This window comes from Artemia franciscana, chromosome 14 (genome assembly GCF_032884065.1).
Source record: "Artemia franciscana chromosome 14, ASM3288406v1, whole genome shotgun sequence".
Lineage (NCBI taxonomy): Eukaryota > Metazoa > Arthropoda > Branchiopoda > Anostraca > Artemiidae > Artemia > Artemia franciscana.
In genome coordinates this window covers 24,215,505-24,239,765 of record NC_088876.1, presented here as the reverse complement: position 1 = coordinate 24,239,765, position 24,261 = coordinate 24,215,505, and the positions used below count along the sequence as shown (strand labels likewise).

The following is a 24,261-nucleotide window of genomic DNA, read 5'->3' as shown; positions in this document are numbered from 1 at the left end:
GCACCACCATTAGCGTTGTAATCAATAAAGCGCAACCTAATTACACGGATTACCTAATTACATGTACTGAAGTACCAAGGACACTGGAAATAGAGTCTGATAATTTGGATTGGTTGAATGTAAACTGCGACAACCGTGTATATCTTCAAAGGTTATGAAATATTAGAGATTCTGTATTAAATAAGGAGACCTCGTGTTTGGTTTTTGATACCAAACACTGATTACCTAATTGCACCGATTACACTCATTAAAATTACACTGAAAGTATACATACAGCTTCAGCAGCAGTGACAGACTTTGCCTTCTGGACATCCCAAGGACGGAACAAAAACTGCCTATTCAAATTTGACCTCTCAATCAAATCCATATCGGTGATAAATATCTTCCCATCTCGGCCACAACCAAGGCCCATGAGGGCGAAGTTCTTCAGCAACTCACAGCCAATGGCACCAGCACCAACCACAAACCATTTCTGGCCCTCCAATTTCTTCTGGAAATCCCGTCCAAAGACTGCAATCTGCCCGTCGTACCGTGAACCTTGCTATAATTAAAGTATTATTACTATAATTGAATTATAGCAACAAGGAAAATCAAATTATTACTACTAGCCATTAATAGTCAAAGAGTCACAAAACACAAAATGCGATTTAACTTGAAATGAAACCAGCACAACTTGAAAATATATTTGGAAAAGCCCTTCCCTTCCCCCACTTCCTCATCATTATCAGTAATTGGAGCATTTATAAAATTTTATATTAAATTTCTTAGCAGGTAATTCGTTAATTATATATGGATGAAGCATTAAAAACTGAAGTTTACAAGTACTATTTTATTCGGTTATATACAAAATATACAACACTTGGGCCCTCAAACCACTGGATTTTTTTTTTTTTTTTTTTTTACTTTTTATAATTTTCGATCCCAAAGATTCTGTATAAGTACCTGACTGTAGGTTCTCTTCTCAGGGACACTGGTGTATGATGTAACTTGTAACTATTGATGATGGCGATGTAATGGGGAAATTAACAGAAAATCATTACACGAGAATTTAGTAACAAGAGAGCAACAAAAAAAATATATGGTGCATTGATTTGGCTTATGTCCATCAATATGTTCTGCGTTACTGAAAGTACTACAGTACTGAATGAACAACTGTTGCGTAAGGAAGATTTTTTATCAAGCATTCAAAATAAGATAAACATAATTCCGATATCATTCCCATGTTAGATTAGAAACAATCTAAGACATAACCAATAAAACACAAATGAGATAAAACATAAAATCAAAAACAATTCGAAATAGAATTAAACCAATATATTATTTTTTGTAATTTTATGGCTTTTTCTATTTCTTTGTCTTAGATTATGTTTCTTTAGCGCTGAAGACGCCTAGTTTTATATAAGTGAAATATTCATCGTGATTGTTATCTTGCTCTTTTCTTTCTACTTCTCGTTGACCCTTTTTTTTTCTCCGGATTTTTCTATTCTTGTCTTGTTAGGGTAGGTCAGTTCGGCTCTAGATCTTTCATACCATAACCAAGAACCAAACACTTTAAGTGACTTAACTAAAACAAAAAGTGATCTCACAAAGTAAAAAAAAAGAATTAAAGAAAAAAAATACTCTATACAAAAAAGCCAGTACCCCAACGCGCCGTTACGGTCCATACACCATAATGGCACCTGAGCAACAAAAGCAAGTTAATTTTAACAAAAAGTATGTAAAAAGTAAATTTATGGCACGAAAGGTCGGCTCTGCGAGCCCAGGATGAGAAGTTGCAAATCTATATCTTTTTTTCCCAAAGAGAATGGGTAACTTTTAGAGTAGAAACTGACGCTCGTGCAAACAAAAAAATTATCAACTCCATCGAATGCTTGTTGACACTTGGCATTTTTTTTTTTCAAGCTCTGTAATCGTTTTTTGGTACGGTACTGAAATCAGACATTAAATCCTACCCTAATTTTTAATAATTCCACTAATCAAATTAATTACTCTTATTATTAAACTGGAAAAAAATGTCGAGCGTCACCAAACGCTAGATGGCATTGATAGCTTGTTTCGACACTAGCACCAGCACCGACTCTTACAAGTTACCCACACTCTTTGGTAAAACACAAAAGAAAAAAGTCAAGTCAAGATCCCATTTTTGTTTCACAAGCTTGTGTTGGAGTTGGAGTTATCATGAATTTTGTCGTTTTCGCCGTTGGGCTTCAATTTTTTGGCGAATATAAACTAAGAATCCAACATTTTATACAACTTTAGGGTTCCCTTTTCTAGAACCAATCAAGTCATACAAATAACAAAAAACGCAGTTTACACTTAAAGAGGTCCTTAGGTTGATAATTAATGTTCAAAATAACGTGTTACATGTCTATAGTTCAAAATATATTATTACGTAATAGCTCATTTTAATTTTGATTATTTATTTTTTTGTTTTTCTTTGTAGCATAATTCATTTTCAGCGATAAATTAAAACGAAATATACAAAAATCACATCCCCCATCCCCAAAGGCTCCATGGCCAGAGAGACAGGGAAGAAAGGAGAAAAAATAAATATAAAACATCGTAAAATAATCCACAGCATGTAATTCACTAATATTTTTAGGATCCAACGATGCGATATTCCAAACTGCAATAATCACACCTCAAAAATTATATGAATATTATCAGCAGAGGCCAACCCCCGAATCAACAACTTCATCTTCATAATACCAAAATGTAACAATAATAATAAATAAAAAGTTTAAAATTCAAAATTAAATTTCGATTTCAATTCAGTAAATTAAACTCTTCTGAAAGGATTGAAAAGGCAGATCCGTTGGAATCATGGGAATGCGAGGAATAAGAACAGCCTCACCCTCAAAAGGCCCTGTCAAGATTGTGGCCTCTATTAGGTTTTCCATTGTTTTTTTTACGGCAAGTCGCGTGCCATTGCAAAGCTTTGGTGGGTTGATATTTCTTAAAAGTATTATTGGTACGCCTATTTTTAGCTGTAGCACGTGTGGTGGAAACCCTGAAAGATCTATGGAATTTAAAAATTCAGATGGATAATTAACCGCTTCATTTGGTTCCAAAACTGTGTCGACTGACTTGTAAAGGACTGCCTGGTCTCGAATCTTGGTCAAAACAATATTGTTGATTTCGTGGACGTCTATATTTTTGGGTGCGAGAATCGCTCTTTCACTTAGCCATTTATTATTTTTATAATTTTTTAGAATATTCGGAAATACTTTTTCAATCAATTCATTTTTGGACGTAACTAAATTACAGAAATCAGCAGGTAGTTGTATACGTCCTGAAATTGAGTCTACTGGGAGCTTTCCGTTTCCAATTGCCAGTGTGCCCATAAATTAGAATTTTTCAGGCAAGCATTCATTTCGTCTGCAGGAGTTGATCTAGGTATTATAGGTAATGTTTGCCTGAAATCTCCCGCAAGAAATAACCTCCTGGCGCATCCAAAAAGAAAATTTCTCCAACGTTGTTATCGACACAATGCATTATCGTATCATAAATGTCTTTTTGTTCCGACGTTAACTTGGAAATGTTATTTTGTACATACGACAATAGATCCCTCGTACTGTAACTTTGTTCACGATCCAATTCTACACATGTCGAAACAGCAGCGATACGGAAACACGTTGACCATTCTGTAAATGTACCGCTAAGTGAACAACAGCTGGACTACGTTCATGTATCGGAAATGAAAGAATTCGCCAAACAGCTTCATTACTGCTTATGTATCTTCCAGCCTGATATTGTACGATTTCGTCGAAATCTTTGATTTCGGGCTTTTTTTCTTTTTTCAGTTTTCTTTTTCTTCTTTATTTTTCAGCTTCACTATGAAATACATATCGCCGAACCTTTGTTTTTTTAACTAAAATCTGGTAGGCATTGATGACCTTATCCAAGTCAAAATCCCAAACACAATCATCATCGCTATCATTTTGTTACAAAATGTAACAATAATAATAAATAAAAAGTTTAAAATTCAAAATTAAATTTCGATTTCAATTCAGTAAATTAAACTCTTCTGAAAGGAAATCCAACACCAATTTTATGTAAGCCCCAAACGAAGGAGTAACTCGCGCCGCAGCTGTTTGCAAATTCCATGCCTTTAAACTTGTGATTGCTAGATTAAAGTCAGACCGAACGCACCACTTAACAGAAATTTTTACATCCGTTTGAACTTGGAAGTTTATATGACGAAACATTAGAAAATTAGACTCTTGAAAATAGGTGCCAGTTGCCCAAAGAATAAAGAAAAAGTAAAATATGCACAGGATGAGAGATACACATAATCCTAATTAAATGTCCCTTTCCTTTTTCACAAAGGAAATACTTTCAACTGTTACCATGGTGATAACCGCTGGCTCGGTCAGTGCCGATCTTGACAGGAATTGATCTGAACGCCATACTTCACCGCCAATACTAGCTTAGAAAACAAGACATTTAGTTAAAATCAATCGTCAATAAAAGTCTAGTGAACTTCAGTTAACATTACTTGGTGTGAAAACAACTCACAGTTATAAAGTCTATGGCCGATTTCAAAAGACTAAGGGAAGTAAAACGTCAGCAAGTTGTGTTAGCTCCATTTAGGAAAACATTTTCGGAATTTATTGATCCATATCAAGCTCGAAGGCCAAAGGTTCAACTGACCGTACGTGACACAAGGCACGCTCATCCCAATTTTCCTACTTTTGGAAAACTTACCGATTATCGCTTTGTACTCGTGTCTATGGATCTTTAAAAGGACGTTAACCACTTCACACTTGACGCATAAGCTATTCAAATTGTCTTGGCTAACGCTTTGAAATTGTATAGTTTCTGTTTTTTCATGCACAAATATAAGTAAAAAAAAATCTCCCGTCTGAAGGCAGAAATGTAAGCATTCTTTCGATGTAGAGTTGGCGTAAAGTGCGGCCCACGCAAGCATTGTAAGGATACATTGGAAACACCCTTGCCAGCTTTGTGCTAGCTAAAGCTCGAATGACACAGACAAGTTTAAGTTATGCATAAAATTAAAATGTCACAAAATATAATAAAATTCCTGAAGGTTTACACCAGAATAGAGTTCAGTCTGCAATAATTTGATTTTCTGGTTCTTGACAAAGTGAAAGACATAAGGCTACTAAAGCATTCTTTAAAAAGAAACCGCTCAGGAAACAACCCATCTATAATGAAACAAAAGTGTTTTCAAGTTTTTTCCCTGGTAGAGATATGTAGATGAGCAGAGATTTTAGATATTTTGTAATTAGAGATTAGAGATTTTGCCAAGAATAAAGGCATTTTTTTTTATATCAAATGACCTTTTCTTTGACGGGGTAAAATTTGCATGGTAACAAAGGACTTTTCCGAGATAGATGACGATTTCTGCAAGAATTTCACGATTTTTTTGCGATTTTTGGTAACAGTCACAGATGTTCCCACAATTTAGAAAATAGATGTTTGAGTGGTATAGACCGATAGGGTAGAAAATAAAGATACAGAAAACATATACTATTTTTTATTATTTTAGCCTCATAAAAATAACTGTATGTCCATGATAATTTGTCTGTATTTTATTTCAAAATCAGTTCCTTTAGAATAAGCAGGTCCAGAAATTAGGGCTGTCTGACTCATCTGCGAATATGTGAAACATTTATGAGAGCTTCTTGGTGACTCAAAAATTTCAATCATCCCTTAGTTCTATCACTATTTACCTTATTTCTGCCCTAGAATGGATGGATGATAGATTTTGTGTCAACCAGTGAAAATGACATCATTTTTATACAAAATAAGGCTTATGCCAGCTTTGCCTCCAACTCAGACTATCTATCTTGGCTTTTTCTCCGATCAGCCATGGCTTGATGGCAACTTGAATTTAATTCAACTGGATGGTGACATTGTCCGTCATGAGTCAACCCAAAAATTTCGATCATGCCTTAGTCCTATGATTATTTACCTTAGTTCTGCCCTAAGATGGATGGATGACAGACTATCTATCAACAAGTGAAAATGACATCATTTATGAATTCAGATTGACATCATTGAGCATTCAGATTATCAAAAGAAAGTATTTGCCAAATCTTAGCAACGGTTAACAATATTAAGTTGTTGCTTTCAGAGAATGTTTGAAGACCCCCTTTCATTTTCCCTGAAGTTTTACCTTAACTTTTTTTGGAACACCAAAGTTCAGACATACCCCTCCCCCCCCACTTACCGATGATAAATTTTACAGGCTATAATCGACAATTTGAATAATATACGAACCTCACTCCAGAGGATTTGGGGATCATGTTATCCCATAGTTGGTGAAGATTCCAACAGTTGTGAATATAATAGCTATTTCAAAATTTTGATCTCAGCTGAGGAGGAGTACATATAAAAAACTGTAGGGAGAGAGGGAATGTTTGCCTTCCAATCACTTCTGACTCTTAATAAAGGAACTAGAACATTTGGTTTTCAATTAAATTAGCCACTCAAAGTTTCTCCCACATCTCCTTCCATTTGAAGTAGCCTTGTAAAAAAAAAAATTATACACAGAGCCATTTTCGTTCTTTACTTAATGCCTACGATATAAATAATTATTTATTATGTTACACAAATCCTACTTTTTACTGTGTTATATCATAATGTTATGGTGTAATATGCTATGATAATGGTTCAACACTTACTTCCCAGTAGGGAATCAGGTTGAATTCCTTAATAGAGTGAGGAATGTAATATGTTATTATCGCAATATAATTTATGCTTACTTGAAATAAATTTTACTTACATATTACATCTAAATTTACTTGCTGTAAACTCTGTATAGGCCTTTCATTGGAACTCTTCAAAAGTGCATTAAAGAAAATCCAAGATGTAAAACTAAAGGAAAAAATATTTGATCATTCTGATATAAAAGATATATCACAAGGAAGCCGCTAAAAGCTCGTTTAAATTGAAATTTAGCCGAAACAAGCTTATTATAGAGGACAGAGAGGTTCGGAGTGTAGAAAAGCTCTCTACACTGTAGGAGTGTAGAGATGCTTTCTATTATTCTAGAGATGCTGGGTTAAAACAAAATTTAGAGAAAGCAAGCTTATTATAGAGGATAGAAAGGTTCGGAGTGGAGAGAGAAGGCTCTCCGCACTGTAAGAGTGTAAAGATGCTTTCTATTATTCTAGAGATACTGGGTCAAAATGAAATTTAGCAAACGTCTCCTTATTAAAGAGAGTAGCCAGCCATTGCACAAAATACACTTATATTTATAAAAAGGAACTTACCGGAGAGCAGTTTTCTTCAGTCAAAACTGATCTATCACAGGGTAGGCACTCTAACGCATCAAAATAAAACCACTGCACAATTGGGTGGAATTTCTCAGAAACGGCTTTCATGACTTCTTGAGCAACAACGCCCCCCATGAACGCATCCATAGGACACAAATCTCCAGCAGCGATATTAGCAAATTGTCGCATCAATTTCCCGTCAACTTCATCTACTTTAGCTGTGCCTATAACTGAAGAGTTGATCTCAGCAGCCAGTTCGGCGAATTTATCACCATCAGTCTAAAAAGCAACATCATGTTATTTTTATTTCAGAAGTATAAATAGGAATAATAACTATTAATAACTATTAATAATAACCATGTTGATCATGATGAGTGTGATTACGACCATCTCCCCCTATCCCTCACTGTTACCCTTAATGCTACTGCGGAGAAGAACCTTCGTCCCAATTCTAGAAAATGGATTTCTAAAAGAGAATGGAACAAAGCTGACTGGCCTCTTTATTTTTCTACGCTTGTTAGCCTTCTATCAACGATTAAAGTCCCTTTTAATCTGTTGTGTACAAGCGTTGGGTCCCCACAAGCCAGAATTCAGCTTAATATTTATTATAGCCACATTGTATCGTGCTTAAAGAGGTCTGAAGAAGTAGCTGTTCCCCTATGTCGCTTTAGAGCAAAAACAAGAAGTTCAATTTGGAAGAATGACCCAGAGCTCAAAACAATAAAAAATCGGGCTAAGTTGTGGCTAAAAATTTGGATAGCTTGCGGCCGCCCCTTAAGGGGTAATGTTTTCGATATTAAACAAAGAACAAAGCTTGATTTTAAACGCTATCTTCGAAAAATTAGGTACAATGGTGCTGAATTTCCTAAGTCTCCTAGCCAGTGGAAAAAAGTGATCAATGTCGCGAAGTTTGATAGATCGCCTACGGCTGACCGAATCCCTAATGTATCATGGATCAATCATTATAGTAACATTTTCGATACAGTGATATATGCGGTTCATTTTCGTTTTGCTAAGCTCTGTTCTAATCTGTTGCCTAACAAAATCATTCAAGGTCATGTACCTCCCGTTAGTGTTGACCGTGTCAAAAGAAGTGTAGAGAGACTTAAATCGAAATCTTATGATATAGACGGGATCAGTGCTTTTCACCTCAACACCGATTCGGAGGAATTAGTTTATCACTTGCAGTTACTTTTTCAGATGTGTTTATGCTCTTCTTTAGTCCCTGATTCTTTTTTAGTTGGTAACATTACGTCAATTTTGAAACGCGGTAAGGACCCAACTAGTTGCGCTTCGTATAGGCCTATTACGGTTGCTTGTACTTTAAGTAAAGTATTTGAATATGTTTTGCTCCCTGATCTCCTGTCTAATGTAGATTATATGTCTAATCAGTTTGGCTTTAAGTCGTATATAGGATGCCAACATGCTCATCGTGCTATAGTTTCGCTATTACTTGAAGCGCATAAAAATGGTTTTGAGGTTCATTTTTGTGCACTCGATGTTTCAAAAGCTTTTGATTCAATTTGTCATAGCCAACTTTGGTATTCTTTAATCCAACTTGGTGCAAATGTGTCTATTATATCAACTCTTCGTTTTTGGTATGCTAATTCATATGTTCGACTCAAGTCAGGTGACACCTACGTTGGTAATATCCCCATCCGTTCTGGTCTTAGGCAAGGAGGAGTCTTATCCCCTTATCTTTTTAATGCTTGTCTTTATTCTGTTTTGCCACGTATTAATCCATCATGTTTTTTAGGCCTAACTAATCTTTCGTACATTGCATATGCAGATGATTTACTTTTGATCAGCCGCACTAAATCTAGCCTAATTAAGTCGACCCAGCTTGTTTCTAAGTCTTTTGAGGAAATCGGCCTCAAACTTAATACTGAAAATTGTGAATATTTAGTTTTTAATGCTAAGCATCAAAGTAGTGATCTTGATTGTGGTTATTTTTCAGTTAAGCTCGTTTCTTCGATTCGGTGGCTTGGTATTAATATTTGTTCATCTTTATCGGCTTTTCGATCCTGTGGGCTAAATGATATTAAAAGTAAACTTAAAAAAGGGTACGCGAAAATTGTCCCGAACCGAGGCAGATTTTCACGAAAGGCTTTATCCAGACTTTATTCTACATATTGCGATCATTCTATATTGTTTCTTTCCGGTTTGCGCCCGTTGTTTAATAATCAAGATTTGCAGGGCATAAGAGTTATGTATTTTCGTTATTGTAAATATTTATTGTATCTGCCGCGTTCTTATAGAAATCAGAAGATTATCAGAAAGTTTTGTGCCACTGATATTATTTTCGTTTATAAAAAACTCTATGCTAGATTAGGTGCTGAGGCCTGTCAACGCTTGGGCCCTTACCACCCTTTGATTAGACTGTATTAATTGTATTGTTTGTGTTATTTCGTTTTTCTTTCCTTAATGTTTTTACTCCGCTTAATTTGTCAAAACAAGCGGGTAACAAATAAATTATTATTATTATTATTATTTATTATTTAAGAATTAACGACACTTCTTGACTACTAAGGTCCCTGCGTCGGCCCTGCAGTGCATTCCTGCAGCGTGATTCGATCTCTCGGTCCCGTATTACCAAGCTAAGGTCAAATCCACTGCGCCACCACAGGACGGAATAATAACTATCTTCTCTTGCAATCAAATATTTAAACCTAAACTGCCGCGTTGCCTTTTTTGGATGCGGTAATGAAGGGGGATGGGGTCAGGTTTTCAAAACATAAACTGTGATTTGAAAGGCTGGTTCTGTTTCCAATTATTCAAGAAGTAAAAGCAATTATTTAGCATTTAAGAATTTGCGAATTTATAATTCCACATAACGATTTAAAGAGAAAATTAAACTTAAGAGAATATAATAAATGAATGGAGAAAAGATGAGACGGAGAGGGGGAGAGTAGAGGGGAAGGGGTTGAGCTTTCTAAAATAATTGTTGCACATCAAGATACCACCTGTTGATACTGGATTACGGATACAGGTACTATTATCTTCCTGCGATGACATTGAAGGAAGCACCATGTACCTTATATCTTTCACTGTACCTTATATCGCAGCAGTAAACTATCCACCCTCAGTTCAATCATTATTTTAACTCCTCCTTTATTAAGTTCACTTTCACAAATAGCCCTTCACCCCATGTTTCCCTTACCACCGCATGAAGGCATAGGGTGCTGGTTTGACAGTATAAACAAATGCTTCTTTATAATGACAAACCAGTCTCTTTTGATCTCGGAAAACATTTCCTACTGTCTTTGTCAACCCATTATCTATATCTAATTAATTATTCCAGATATTGCCCACTCCCCCAATCTTGCAAAATTCTCCTTACCTGGAACGGGAATGAACTTGTAGAAAAAACATAAAATTTCCTATTATACCATTAATATAAATTACATTATCTAAGTACATATTAATATAGGGAATTCATCCCAATTTTATAAATGTATACAAAATTGTAAATGTATTACAAAATGTATGTATAATTATACTATATGGAGTATATTACAATTATTGCGTTATGTAAACATTTTGATTTTTTATGATAATTATTAAATTGTATTTATTGTAAATATAACGATTAGAAGTTCACTTTCAATTATCTTTTTCCGTGACTCCAAACTGAAATGCATCTAAGATTATCACTGATTCAGGATTAATGTCCATTAGAAACCCGCTTTAAGCTCGATTTTTTTTTTAAAGTAAAATTAAGCCATTGATGTACCTAGAGTGTATTATTTGGTTGAAGGACTTGGGGGCAAATTAAAGAAACTAGATGAAATGCAGAGAATTTCATCGGAAACATAAGAAATTATAGGAAAGATTCAGAAATTTAGAGGTGTCGATGGAATATCGAGATGCCCCCCCCCCCCTCTGCATGTATACCCGATCGGAAGTTATCTCCATTTAAAGGGAAAAACACTAAATTTTTACCCCAGACTAAGGAAGAGCACACATAAGGACAATCAGCCAGACTTTTCGATAAAAAGCTTATGCTTTCGTGGCAAACATTTCAAATTCACTAGACTGGGATAGACTAGTCTCCCCAACGAAAATCATCACAGCAAAGTGGCTTTGATACTATTTGTCAAGCCTCGGTGGCTCAGTCGGTAGAGCGTAGGTCTCATAATCCTAAGGTCGTGAGTTCGAGCCTCACCCGGGGCATTTTTTAAAGTCCTGTGGTGGCGCAGTGGACTTGACCTTAGCTTGGTAATACGGGACCCAGAGATCGAATCATGCTGCAGGAATGCACTGCTGGGCCGACGCAGGGACCTTAGTAGTCAAGAAGCGTCGTTAATACCGATACAAAAACAACAATACATAGAAAACACCTATCTATTCTGAATCCAGTACCCATTCATTGAATTCATAATGCTACACAAACAATAGAGTATATAGCTCTACAACAAATATTTGAACCACGTTACGATTATTAGTTTTGCTGGCCCAAATTGCAAAATAAAATCAGCATTGGCACAAGTATAAAAAAAGAAGGAACGACATGTTAATCTTGACAATACTTCTTGATTAAAAGATGGCACAGCCCATCATTTGCTAGAATATAGGCCTTTTGAACTTCGAAAAATCCGACCCTTAGAATTAACTCAGACTTATTCTAGACTCTAGTGTACTTTTATATTAAAAATTCTAGATTAAGTCTACATTATAAAACGGTAGAAGATACAACCACATTGTTGAAACACGGTCGCTTCAAGCTTGAAAAACGCTATGCCTGTCCAGTCTTGAAGCTACTTGGAAGACCTTCTAGATTCTAGATTATTTCTATACTACCAACTAAGATTATCTATCTAGATAACAGTCAAAGATTGCTTTTAAATGAAGAATGAGATCCAGCTCTTAGAAACCAATTCAAAAACTTGTTAAGGATTATAAAAAAAAGATTGAATAGAATAAAGAGCAGGCTTACTTTACACCATGGTTTCGGGAGACAACCCTCTTTTTTAATGTATTCATGTAGAGTCCTGTATGCCAAGTGTAGTTGCGGAGGTCGGTCAAACTTGGAGAAATCACTTTCTAAAAACAATGGCTCATTCAAAGCTTTCTCTAAGGGTTCAAAGTGAACACGCTTCGGCATTTTCGCTTCAGTTGCAATACCACCTAAAAAGATATTTCTTCTTTTTTCAAAATCGTAGTACAAGTTGTTAAGCAAAGGAAAGGATACTTACAGATATCGATCTTTATACAATTTTTTTTTATTTTATACTCCACTTGTTATTTTGTATCTTTAAAGTTGGTTATAAAACCAACTCATTCATATGAAATGACAATAATTTAAGCTTTTTAATTTACTTTGATCCTTCATTTGATCCTTTTCGATTTTTGACCATGTCTTTTTTTAACCCCTTAATAAAATAACGGTCTATTCGAAACATTGACTACGAATCAAATGAAATCTTTTCGACATTTTTGCTAAACTATACTAGCCCAAACTACTTTGTTTTTTTGTTAAACTTTCACTAAAGATAAATTAAAAAAAAAAGAAAATCGAAAAAAAATCCGAGCATCATTTATGAAACATCATTTGCAACTTCGAAGGGCTTTACTGACTAATTCTTTTGACTTCCTTTAGCACAAAGATTTTCATAAGATAAGCATAATTTGAGTAATTCAAAACTATTCCATAGAAATTAAAACCTATTGAATGAATGAATGAATGTATTTAATACCCATCAATGGAAAAACAGATGGAGCCCAAAAAAGAAAAACAAAACAAAAAAGCGTAAGACACTAATTCATCTAACACAAACAAAACAAAAACACAACAATCAGAAACAGAGGCCGAATACTGCTGTAAAACATCTGACCATGGATGGGTCTTGACAGACGAATTATATCGGTCAATTTGAGCGCAAAAAGGACACAGCAGCCACTGAACATTTTAGGTAAAAAAAAAAATTAATAATAATTTTTAAGCAAAATTCGGCTTTTAGTTGTAGATATTGTACATGTATATTTTGGCTCAATAATAAGGTTGGTATTTTCGAGCAAGTTCCTGTGGTGATGTTCTTGGTAAGAAATTTTAGTATAAGAACTTGAATAGGAAATGTAATCTTTTACATTAGATTAGATTGAAACAAGTGCGGTAGGCCTATATTTGACAAAATGTTTACAACACCCTTGAACTATTGAGCAAATTACCACGTGTCCCTACACCTAGCTAGAAGGAGAATGATCAAGTAAAACTAACAAACTTTACAAATATATAAAATAACAAATTTAGCTTCGACACCAAAAAGAGTGAAAGAAAAAGACCAAAATAAAAGAATATTACTGATGAAAATTTCTTAAATGAATCTATGAAAGCAAAAACAAAGAAAAGAAAAAGATTTCTGCAATTCTGTATAAACTTACCAATCTTATAATCTGAGAAGCCTCTTGTATCTCCAATTTTGAATGTGTAGGGGCCAGTAACTTCTATTCGGCGGGGCTCTGCGCTATTCAGTTCTTCCATCCCTTGAACCTCACTAAATGTCACATAGTCACCATCAACAAAACCATGTCGAACTTCATCTAAACAAGTGACAACCCCTTGTTCATCCTATGAAAGATGTAAAAAATATATGATAAAAATAAGAGCTTAGTTTACAACCAGAGCAGGTGTGGAGTCAATCAAAACAGTTAAAACTAAACAAACATCTTTTCACATTTCAAGTGATAATACTGGTATCCACCTATCAGAGATGTAAAAAAAAATTATTAACAAAACATAAGCACTTCCTTTTTTCCTCAGAGTAGCTACGGATAAACTGTGTGTTTCATACAAATAAATGACAAACCCTGGTCCATTCAATCCAAGATGCAAGGAATAGATCCCTGGTTAATTCTATCACAGATGTAAAAAGATAAATATTAATTAAAAATAGCGGTCTAGTCTTTCCTTGGAGTAGTTATGGAGTAAATCAAAACCACTAAATATGAAATCCTGTCAAATTGCATCCAAATAAGAGGCATCTACTTTCACGATCACCAGACAAAGCTAAAAGATGTATTTCTTATCTACATTTAAAATAAGTTCTTTCAAAAATTTGCTTTCCAAAGTTTTATTTTTTTATAAATTGGGTATTCGGCAATAAGTAGGATTGCCAAATGATGGCAGTGAATTTGCCCCAATTTTCAAAAGACCGAAGACGCCGAAAACATCACTAGTTGGTGGGTATTTTTAGTAGATAAATTGCTACAGCAATTTTAATGTGATGATGCAACTACTGAACTGAAAATAGTTGGTCAAGTTCTGTCAATAGTTGAATTTCTTATGAAAATAAGAATTTGTCCAACATCAATCAGAAATCATCTTCAATTATCTGTTATAGTATCAATAAAGTTATATGAACAAATACGAATGAGCTAGCACTCGGAGGTGTTTACTACAAAGAAGAAAGAACTACCAATTTCCAGTACAAAACCGCCTGAGCAACACAAAGCTATGTTTCCTAACTATGTATACTTTAAGGGTCGCCACCGCTTAGATAACTACCTTCTTTACCACTTTCAAACTTTCCATCATAGTTATTTAGCCTACAATTGAAAAGGTGAGTAAAAAACGACAAAGCATTTTCTTCCCGAGTTGTACAAATAGTACTGGGCGAAGAAGTATCTTTTAAGTCTCTAGATCTCAACAAAACATGTCCCGTTCGGAAATAAATGACGAGGAAACATACTGGATCGTTATTGTGTCAATACTAAACAATTACTATTTTTTTATACTCTCAAACTTTTGTATTTTACACTGTAGTTTGTTATATTTAATTTATATTTACATTTCCTGATTTATTGATAACGCGAACACTGGAATCGTAGTTGTCGTTTCTAAATTTCAAGTCATAAACTAACTTATCAAATCAAATTTAGCTTATAAATGAATTTTTATGACCAGAACCATATGATTCATTCATGATGTTCATTTCCCTGAAGATGTACTATGCATTACTATTCGCCACAAAATTTATGGAAACCTTATTTTATATAAGACATGAATCTTTCCAACTTCATCCCTTCAAGAGACCAAAAAGACTAAAATTCATGTTAATACCCTATTGAGTACGAAAAAAAAATTAACGAAAAAAATCCCGAAGAAACAATAAAAAAAGAGCCACTAAAAAAAAGAGCTACTAGAGGCATACAATCTGTAACCTTGAAAAATGCAGAGAATCTTTGAATGGATAGCACTGATGTCCCCTTTTGATCGCCAGTGTTGTCACGCTACTCGACAATATGAGAAGGATGGTTAAGAGCTTAACCATCGTGTTGTTGTCGTAAAAATATGTTTGGGGACAGACTAGCCTAATAGGGTGTACTGATTTTTTAGTTGTTTTTTTTTTCCAGTAAAACTACATATCACTTGTCACTGTGTCATTAGAAACGTATGGTGGAATATATTCTACGAATTCAAAAATACCTTTTTGGTGTCTTCTTTAAATAAAATAATTCATTAAAATTCGTTGTTCATTAAACGTGTAAATAATAAAGATGAATTGTTAAGCATGGTGACACCAGACAAAACTCAAATTAGTAAAACTTTGACTGAGCAATGTCGAAGAACAGTTGAGGGCTAATACCTTTGTAATTGATGCAATCATGGCTGTCTGGGGTGCATCACCAGTAGTGTCGATAACAGTAAACTGGTCTCCAAAATCACAGAACACTTGGCCAAAGAGACCTCGGTTGCTAGCAATAATGAGTGCAATGTTATTTTCGCGACATTGTTTCGAAATTTGAAGCTGTTCATCCAAGGTGGAGGAGGTCAATACCACCACCTTAAACTTTTTTATGAACTCAGCAGTGAGCTTGTCTTTGGAAGCGGTGGTAGGGACATAACTATTCAATTCACCTAGGCGTTTGACACAAATATCTGCGCGACTCTGGCCAACCTCTTCTTCTCGGAAGAAAAACTGAAAAAGAAGAGAAGGAAAGATGTAGTAGTAGCTATGGATAATACTCCCCTTTCCTTCCTTTCAATTATTCACTATTATTGAAGTTAATTTTATTCATTCATTGACATGCTATTTTTGTAGGCTGTATTTTACTAATTTTGTAAATTTGGACTGATGATCATTTTGTGCATTTGACATAGTGATTTCTGTTCAGAGGCGGCTTTAGGGAAGGGACAGAGGGGGTGCTTGCCCCGGGTGCAGAAACTATAGGGGCGTCAAATTTTAAACAACTGGTCTAACGGTTATTATCATTTCGTAATTTTGAAATTGTATTGATAAAGTAGAGGGCACTGTTATTAAATCAAAGTAATTAATATAATAAAAGTAAATTAAAAAATAATTAGACAATAATAATTAAAATTGATAAATTTAAATAATTAATAATAATTCTATAATTAGTTAATTCAAATAGTGGATAAACAAATGATTAAAAATAAATTATTAGTTAATTATAAAACTGAGAAAAAATGCGTTAATAAATTAAGATTTTGTTTAAATCTGGGCTGAAAATTTTGTGGGAGACAGTGTGAGGGGCAGCCGTAAGAGAGCCCAGCACCACCACTGTGTGTATTGAAACCATTCAATGGCACCTATTCACAGAGGAGGGGGAAGAGCAATTGTTTCTTCTGATTTTTTTTTTTTACTAACATACAAAGACTACATTTTTCTAAATCTATTTTTTGGAGGGGGGGCATTTTGCTTTTTCTTTAAGTTAAACCACCAAAAAGAGTACTTTTCAAAATCTGGCAGAGACAGTTCGTGGAAAAAAAAAATTCTCCCAATCATCGGCAGATCCTAAAACCAAAAATATGTCAACTATTTGAATATTTCCCTTTATTTGTTACTTAAAATCGACAGGGCTTCTGAATTGTGAATGGTTGCTAAACTGAAATATATATTGTAAAAATCAATAAAAACACATTTGCAAACAGGCCATAAAGTGATTCCTTCTAACACTAGATTTAATGCGACTAATCCCCAAGAAAATAGGTACAATAGACACTACATGTCCTTTCTTTTGGATAGTGTGAGCTTTACACCCATGCCGAATCATAATCAAAATGCAAAATTTGAGTTGGTGAGACAATGGTTGGCAAAGAACAAGCTTTGTGCCCACAAAGGTGCAATGACCTATATTTTTTTTCACATTGGCAAAAAAAAAGGAGAAAAAGATAATCAAAGTTCAGACAGATTTCAAATCCTAATTAATGATTTTTTTCGTCATACCCTTAAGAAGTCTATGCCCTTAAGTGGGGTTAACCTGTCGATTACCATGAATTTAAAAAGGTGTTTCAGAAAAACAGTCAAATGAAGACGAGTAACCATTTGAAGCTGATCCAGAAGTGGCAAATACTATTCCAATTAATCTCAATGATAAGAATTTGTAGTGAAAACAAATTTATTGGAGTTCGAAAAAACCGCTTCGATTTAAACAAAATTTTGTCAGATCGAAATGAAAATTTTATCATTAGAATTTATATAGCCAAAAACTCCCCATAGGAGATTTACAGTCCTTCCTGAGCAAAAAGAAAATTCCCTTCATCACATGGGATGTAGTGGTGTCTCTTTTTTCGTCGCCATCCGTGGAGCATTGAAACATAACTGAGAGGTGTATTAAGGCTCGTGTAAAAGCTATGTTCATATTTACGCACTTCAGGCAAGTAAGAAAACATATGTAAAAAACAAAACATAACTTTTGTCAAAAACTGCATCTTCACATACAAGATGATAGAACACACATACCTTTAGAGAAACAGAAATAAATGATCAATTTTGATTCATTCTACGAATCAAACGAATGAACTATGAGTTCATACTGTTACTTAAACGGTTCAAATTTTGACCAAAATAATTTTAAAACTTATTTTTCGTTTGGCTTCATGGAATTAAAACTGCACAGACATTTATAACAGTCCCACAATCTGGTATATATTATACAATAATGTACCTATACAATGCAACAGTGTTCTAAGCAATAGCCAATTTTTTTCTTGATTATTCGAGATAGTACATATCACATAATTTTCAAATTAAATAACTTGAAAGTAGTTCCATAAAGCAATTCATATTTACCTGAGAGGAAAGATCACTCATAACAATGTTTCCTTCATCATGAACGGTCACGGATCGGACTCCAGCAAGGATGACGTTCTTGGCTACTTCAACACCAAGTCCTCTCATGCCACTAATGAGAACGTCAGCCGTGGCCATTCTGTGCATGGCTTCATGACCAAGTACATACAGTTGACGACTGTAGAGGCTTTCATCAATATGGGCGTGGTTGTTGCTTCCATTGGTTCCGTCGGCCATATCCTGTAAATATTATGGTCGTAATGACAAAAAGGCAACTATTACAAATGAAACCATTAGTGGCATGGCAGTGAAAATAATCAGGCTATACATATAGTCAAAATAGGTTAAAAAACGAAATTTAATGTCATAAAGTGTAACTAGAATAGTAGATTCTAATTCTGCCACAAGACTAACAAATACAGAAAAATAAAGGCTCTCAGTCTTAAATTAGGTCGAAAAGAACGGGGAACTTATAAGAGTTGGGAACTCGGTGATTTAACAAGGGATTTAGTTTAAAACCTACAAGCGCCATTGACGGCGTATTGTGAGGTGGCGCCACTAAAGCAGTCAAAAATTTAGAAACAATTTCAATTATCTGATAAAAATTAAAGTTTTAGTATTTATTTTAGTTATGGTACTATTTATTTTAGTTAATGGTACTAAAAAGTAATACTTTAGTTATGGTACTATTTATTTAGTTATGGTACTAAGTTGATTTAGTTCAACATCTGACCAAATATTCCTTGAAAGCTTCACCTTAACCCCCTTAGCTTGCGTAGCAACAGCTAAGATTGGAACATTGTAGAAGCAATAGTTGAAGTAGCAGCATACAAAATGCAACTTTGATTTTCTTCAACATCCCCCTCAATACACGCAGAAACTTATCCCATGAACTATTCCCAAAGTATTACTGAAACGTCGTCATGGCAACTTGTATGCGCATACTATGTTATGATTTAGCTCTGCACCATTTCAATATTCCTAAAATTTTCGCCTTAATGCCCTTAGCTATAGTAGCAGTAGTAATAGTAGCAACAGTAATAACAGTAAAGCAGCAGTAGTAGTAGGAGCAGTAGAAGGAGTAAGATACAGCTAGTGCCTTACGGTTAGTTGAATATCCGCCACATCAAGCCTTGTAATTTTCAACTTCACGCCAAGCTGTACCCAAGATATTGCTAATACGCCCTTTCGAGCCGTTAGTAGGGATGGTGGTACCTGGGCAAAATTACTTACATCGCGCTCCTCCCCAATCAAATATACGCAAAAAGAATCAAAGTGACTTTTTTTAAGTGGGACCCCCCCCCGCTGCGGCACCCAGGGTAGCTGCCCAGGTTACCCTCTCCTTAGACGGCTCTGCGTCCTTTTGACAACCAGCATGCAGACGGTATGTTGCGATTCAGTTCAACTTCCCCTCTCAATGTTCCCTGAAAAGTTCACCTTCAAACCGTTAGGCATAGATGTAATAGTAGTCACAGTAGTAGTAGTACAAGTACTAGCAGTACTAGCTGTAGGAGTAGTAGTAGCATTAACAGTAATAGCACTAGTACTAGTAACAGCGGCAGCATTAACATATTGCCTTTTGGTCAGCTGAACTTCCCTTCATCAGGCCATGGAAGTTCCAACTTAATATAATTAACTGTTGGTATGACATAGCTGATATGTCCATTTCATAAACTGCATATTCAGTTTTGATTAAGTTCAACTTCCTCCTCAACACTTCCTGAATTTTTCATCCTAATGCTCTAATTTTTAGCAACTGCTACGACAAAAAATAGCATTAGAAGTAGCGTGCACATATTGTCTTTTGGTCGATTGATCTTCCCCTGTAAGCCTTCCCCGAAAGTTCCAACTGAATACCGTAATTCATTCCTGAGATACGTTCTTTTGACAATCTGCATGCACAGTGTGTTTTGATTTGGCTCAAATTTACCCTTAGTATTTTCTCATAATTTCAACGGTCATACCCTTAGTCCTAGTAACATTAGTATCATAGTACCAGCGGTAGAAGGAGGAGCGACACTGTTGTAATAGCAGCAAGAGTAGTAGCACCAGTATTAATAGCAGAAATAGTAGCGCACATGTTGCCTTTTGGTCGGTTGAACATCCCCTTCATGATGCCCTGGAAGTTTCAGCTTGATACGGCGAACCGTTCCTAGGATATCACTGATGCACCCTCTTGACAATCTGTATGCATATAGGATGTTTTGTTGATTTAGTTAAACTTTTGGTACTTCCGTATTATATGGTACTAAGTCGAAAAGTGAAGTTTTGTGAATACTATTGAAATAAAACAAAATATGGTGAAAATATAACACATTGGTAACAAAATTATATATTAAATACATAACCTAACTTATCCAAAATATACCAACAAAACATTTAATTGTAGTTTTCCACAGAGCCGAAGCTAATTGTCTGGTATAAAGACAATGAAAACCGGTTATTGTTTCATCTTCGCGATCCAAATTCTCTAGTGTATACCATATAATACGGAAGTACCAAACTTTTCTATCAATACTTCCTCAATTTTTTATTTCAAAGTCCTCAGTCTTGGTAGTGCTCGCTACAGAAGCAGTGGTTGTAGTGGTAGCATAGTAGCAGTAGAACCCCCCTCGTCATTTACACTCAGTTATTCTTGGAATACACCCTCTTGACAGTCCGTATGCACATAACGTGTCCCAATTTATTTCAACATTCTCGTAAAGATTCATGTGGATGCCCTTCGTTTGCTCGGACACTAAGGTCAAACACATCCCTACCTTTCTCAATAATAAACACTATATGTAAACAATGGGCCAATAACGTAACTTGAAAGCCCTTACCCCGAATGCTCTGGGCTGCGAGTGTGTGTGTAGGGGGGGGGGCATCCCCAAAGACATAGCTACTGATCCTTTCTAATGTTTCTAAACAAAATGGTTATATTGAAAATTTTGATTGGATGTTTGGGAAATTGATGGACGTGGGGAGGGGGGCTGGTTAACATCTAATCATTTTTTACTAGGATACTAGAACTTTAAATCGAATGAGCTCCTTCCAAAGTTTCTACGGTAACTCCTCCTATACGAAGTGCCTTGGTGACAAAAAAAAATAAAGTGATAAATAACACACTCTAACCACATCGCTCTTTACTTAGGCAGCGCTATTGCGGTGCCTAGGGATTATGTTGTTCCTTGAAAAAATCCCACTGACTGCTATGTAAAAAAAAACTCTAAACCAGAGTTGTATTTTAGTCAGTTTGTTTGTTCACCTTTCTTAAATGCATAAATTTATCACAAAATACAGTAAAGCATCATATAGATATCCCAATATTCAACCTATTCGCTTTGGAATAAACATCTGAAACTCTTTGTTTCATATTTACTTTCACAAAAGACCAGACCATGCCCATGACGATATCTAGGTGTAATAAAACGAGCAAACACCCTTAAAAACCAAAAAAAGCTAGTGTAAAGCTGCGTGCTGGCAGAGGAAAGTGACCCCCTCCCCCCAATGGGGGTTCTAATTTCTAAAGAATTTAAGAAAATACTATATAATTTGAGATTTATGTTTAATGATTGGCCTCTTCTGAAGGAAACACACAATACTAAAAAAGAAGTACCATTAAACTTCTTATTTTACGTTATTAATTTAAAAAAAAACTTTTTCCACAAAACAAGTTTTTCAAAGAAAATTAAAGAGCTCCATTAAGCGAAGAATGAGCAGAAATAAAGTCAAATAATCTTCGGAGCGTAAAACTACCACAAATCCCTATCAATAAATAAATGAAATTCAAAACGAACACAAATTACAATAGCCGAATCGAACTCAAAACGAGCAAAAATTAACATGAGTAGGGATGATAACCCGCATGCCTTCTCAAGACCAGAACATAATTTGCGCGTTGCTGGAAAAAAACAAAAGAACAAATGGCCGTAGATTATCAGTTTAATTGACATATACTGATATTTATTCCTTAAAGTTTGGATTATTTTTTATTTATGAAACCAAGAGAAGTAAAAACACTTAAAACGTATTTCATTTTCAGCAAAGCGCAAATAACGTTCTGGGCAATAGAAAGCTGTCTCAAAATTTTGACTGGATGCGTTTGGAAAATGAATGGGCTTGGGAGAAGGGCTGCTTGCCCTCTAATCTCTTTTTACTCTTAAAAAGGGCACCAGAACTTAGATTTTGAATCGAATAAGATCATTTAAAAGTTTCAATGATGTTTCTAGCTATTATAGAATGATGCTGCCCATGAAATTGCTTATATGCCCTTTTAAAAACCTGCATGCATACAGTTTCTTGATTAATTGAAACTTCTAAACGTTCCATAAAGGTTTCATCGTAATACCCTTAGCGCCATTAGTTACAGGAACTGTAGTGGTAGTATTAAAAGTATACATATAGTGCCTTCTGACTAGTTCAAAATCCTCCACAACTTACCCTTAAAGATCTAAATTAATAATATGACTTGTTCTTCAGATATTGCTTTATCACCTTTTTGAAAGTCCATATGCTCACAGTTTGTTTTGATCCGCCTGAATATTCGTTAAAAGCCTCAACTTAATACCCTTAGCTTGAGCAATAGCAATAGTTGTAGCAACATTACTAGCAGTATGTGTATAGCACCTTTGGTTTCTTCAACATCCCCTTCAACACATGCTGAAAGTTTCAACTTAATATCATCAACCGTTCCTGAAGCATTTTTGATGTGTCCGTTTGACAACCAATATCGACATAGTGTGTTTTGAATTAGTTCCATACAGTTCCTATATATCCCAAATTTTTCGTCCTTATATCTAGTTTTGGAGGCAGTAGTAATCGTAGTAGCAGTAGAATTTATTGTAGTAGCGTATGCTTTAGTGGCAGTAGTAGTAATCGAAGTAGTAATAATAGTAACAGTAGCAGTAGTATGAGCACAAGCAGTAGCATAACGATGCGAATATTTTCTTTTGGTTAGTTCAACATCCCTCACAAAAAGCCCGGTTAGTTTCAATTTCACACACCAAACTGTTCCTAGGATATTGCTGCCACACCATTTGAACAGCCTGCATACAGAGGGCGTGTTCTGATTCAATGCATCTTACCACCCTCTAAAAATGTCTTGAAATTTTAACCTTCATACCCTTAGGCATAGTTGTAATAGTAGTTACAGTAGTAGTACTGATATTACTAGTAATAGTATTGAATTGCGGTAGTACTGCTAGGAGCAGTAGTATTAACCTACTGCCTTTTGGTCAGTAGAACATCTCTCTCTTCAAGTCCTTGAAGTTTGAACTCAATACAATTAGCCCTTGCTATGACATTGCTGATATGTCCTTTGGATAACCTATATGTTCATATAGCTACTTCTTGAAATTTTCATATCAAGTCGTTGCAATAGAAGTAGTAATAGTATTAGTATTAAATATAGCAGTAACAGTAATATTAGCAGTAGTGTGCACAGATAGCCTTTTTGGTGAGATGATACTCCCTTCTTTAAGTATTCTCGAGAAGTTCCAACTTAATACTAAGACCAGTTCTTGAGTTACGCTATTTTCACACGTGCATGCACATAGCGTCTTTTGATTTAGTTCGAATTTCCTAGGATTGGGGGCTGATCGCCCTCCTTTTACTTTCGACTCTTAAAAAGGACATTAAAACTTCCAACCAAATGAGCTCCATCCTATCCGAAGTATATACGACCTTCAGTTACATAAAACCATATATGCGCCGGGCATAACTTAGAACCCTTGCCCATGGGCTGTGAGGGATTGTGTCAACACTAAAGACGCTGTTATATGACTTTGGGACTATTGGTAACAAAACGGGTTTCTCATAATTTCAATTGAATGTGTTTTAGGAAAGAAGATGTCCAGGAGGGTGGCTAGTTGCTCTCCATAATGTTTGACTCTTAAAGGGAATTAAAAAAAATAATAATAATTTTTAACTGAAAGTAAGGAGCGACATTAAAACTTAAAACGAATAGAAATTACTTCGTATATGAAAGGGGCTGCTTCCTCATC

General features: G+C 35.1%; 1 protein-coding gene and 1 non-coding gene across 4 annotated transcripts in view; one reads left to right on the top strand and one right to left on the bottom strand.

Annotated features, from left to right (window-relative positions):
* Positions 1-24,261, bottom strand: part of LOC136035486 (ubiquitin-like modifier-activating enzyme 1) — a 94,188-nt gene that overhangs the window by 50,792 nt on the left and 19,135 nt on the right. For all 3 annotated transcript variants that reach the window (XM_065717312.1, XM_065717313.1, XM_065717314.1), the window contains 6 exons: positions 18,278-18,517; positions 15,830-16,162; positions 13,626-13,812; positions 12,181-12,371; positions 7,242-7,523; positions 275-541 (listed from right to left, as the gene is read on the bottom strand). In XM_065717312.1, the coding sequence (XP_065573384.1) occupies positions 275-541; positions 7,242-7,523; positions 12,181-12,371; positions 13,626-13,812; positions 15,830-16,162; positions 18,278-18,517 (1,500 nt within the window). The remainder of the gene's footprint in view (positions 1-274; positions 542-7,241; positions 7,524-12,180; positions 12,372-13,625; positions 13,813-15,829; positions 16,163-18,277; positions 18,518-24,261) is intronic.
* On the top strand, positions 11,345-11,417 carry Trnam-cau (transfer RNA methionine (anticodon CAU)). The gene has a single exon. It is a non-coding gene; the product is annotated as a tRNA-Met (tRNA).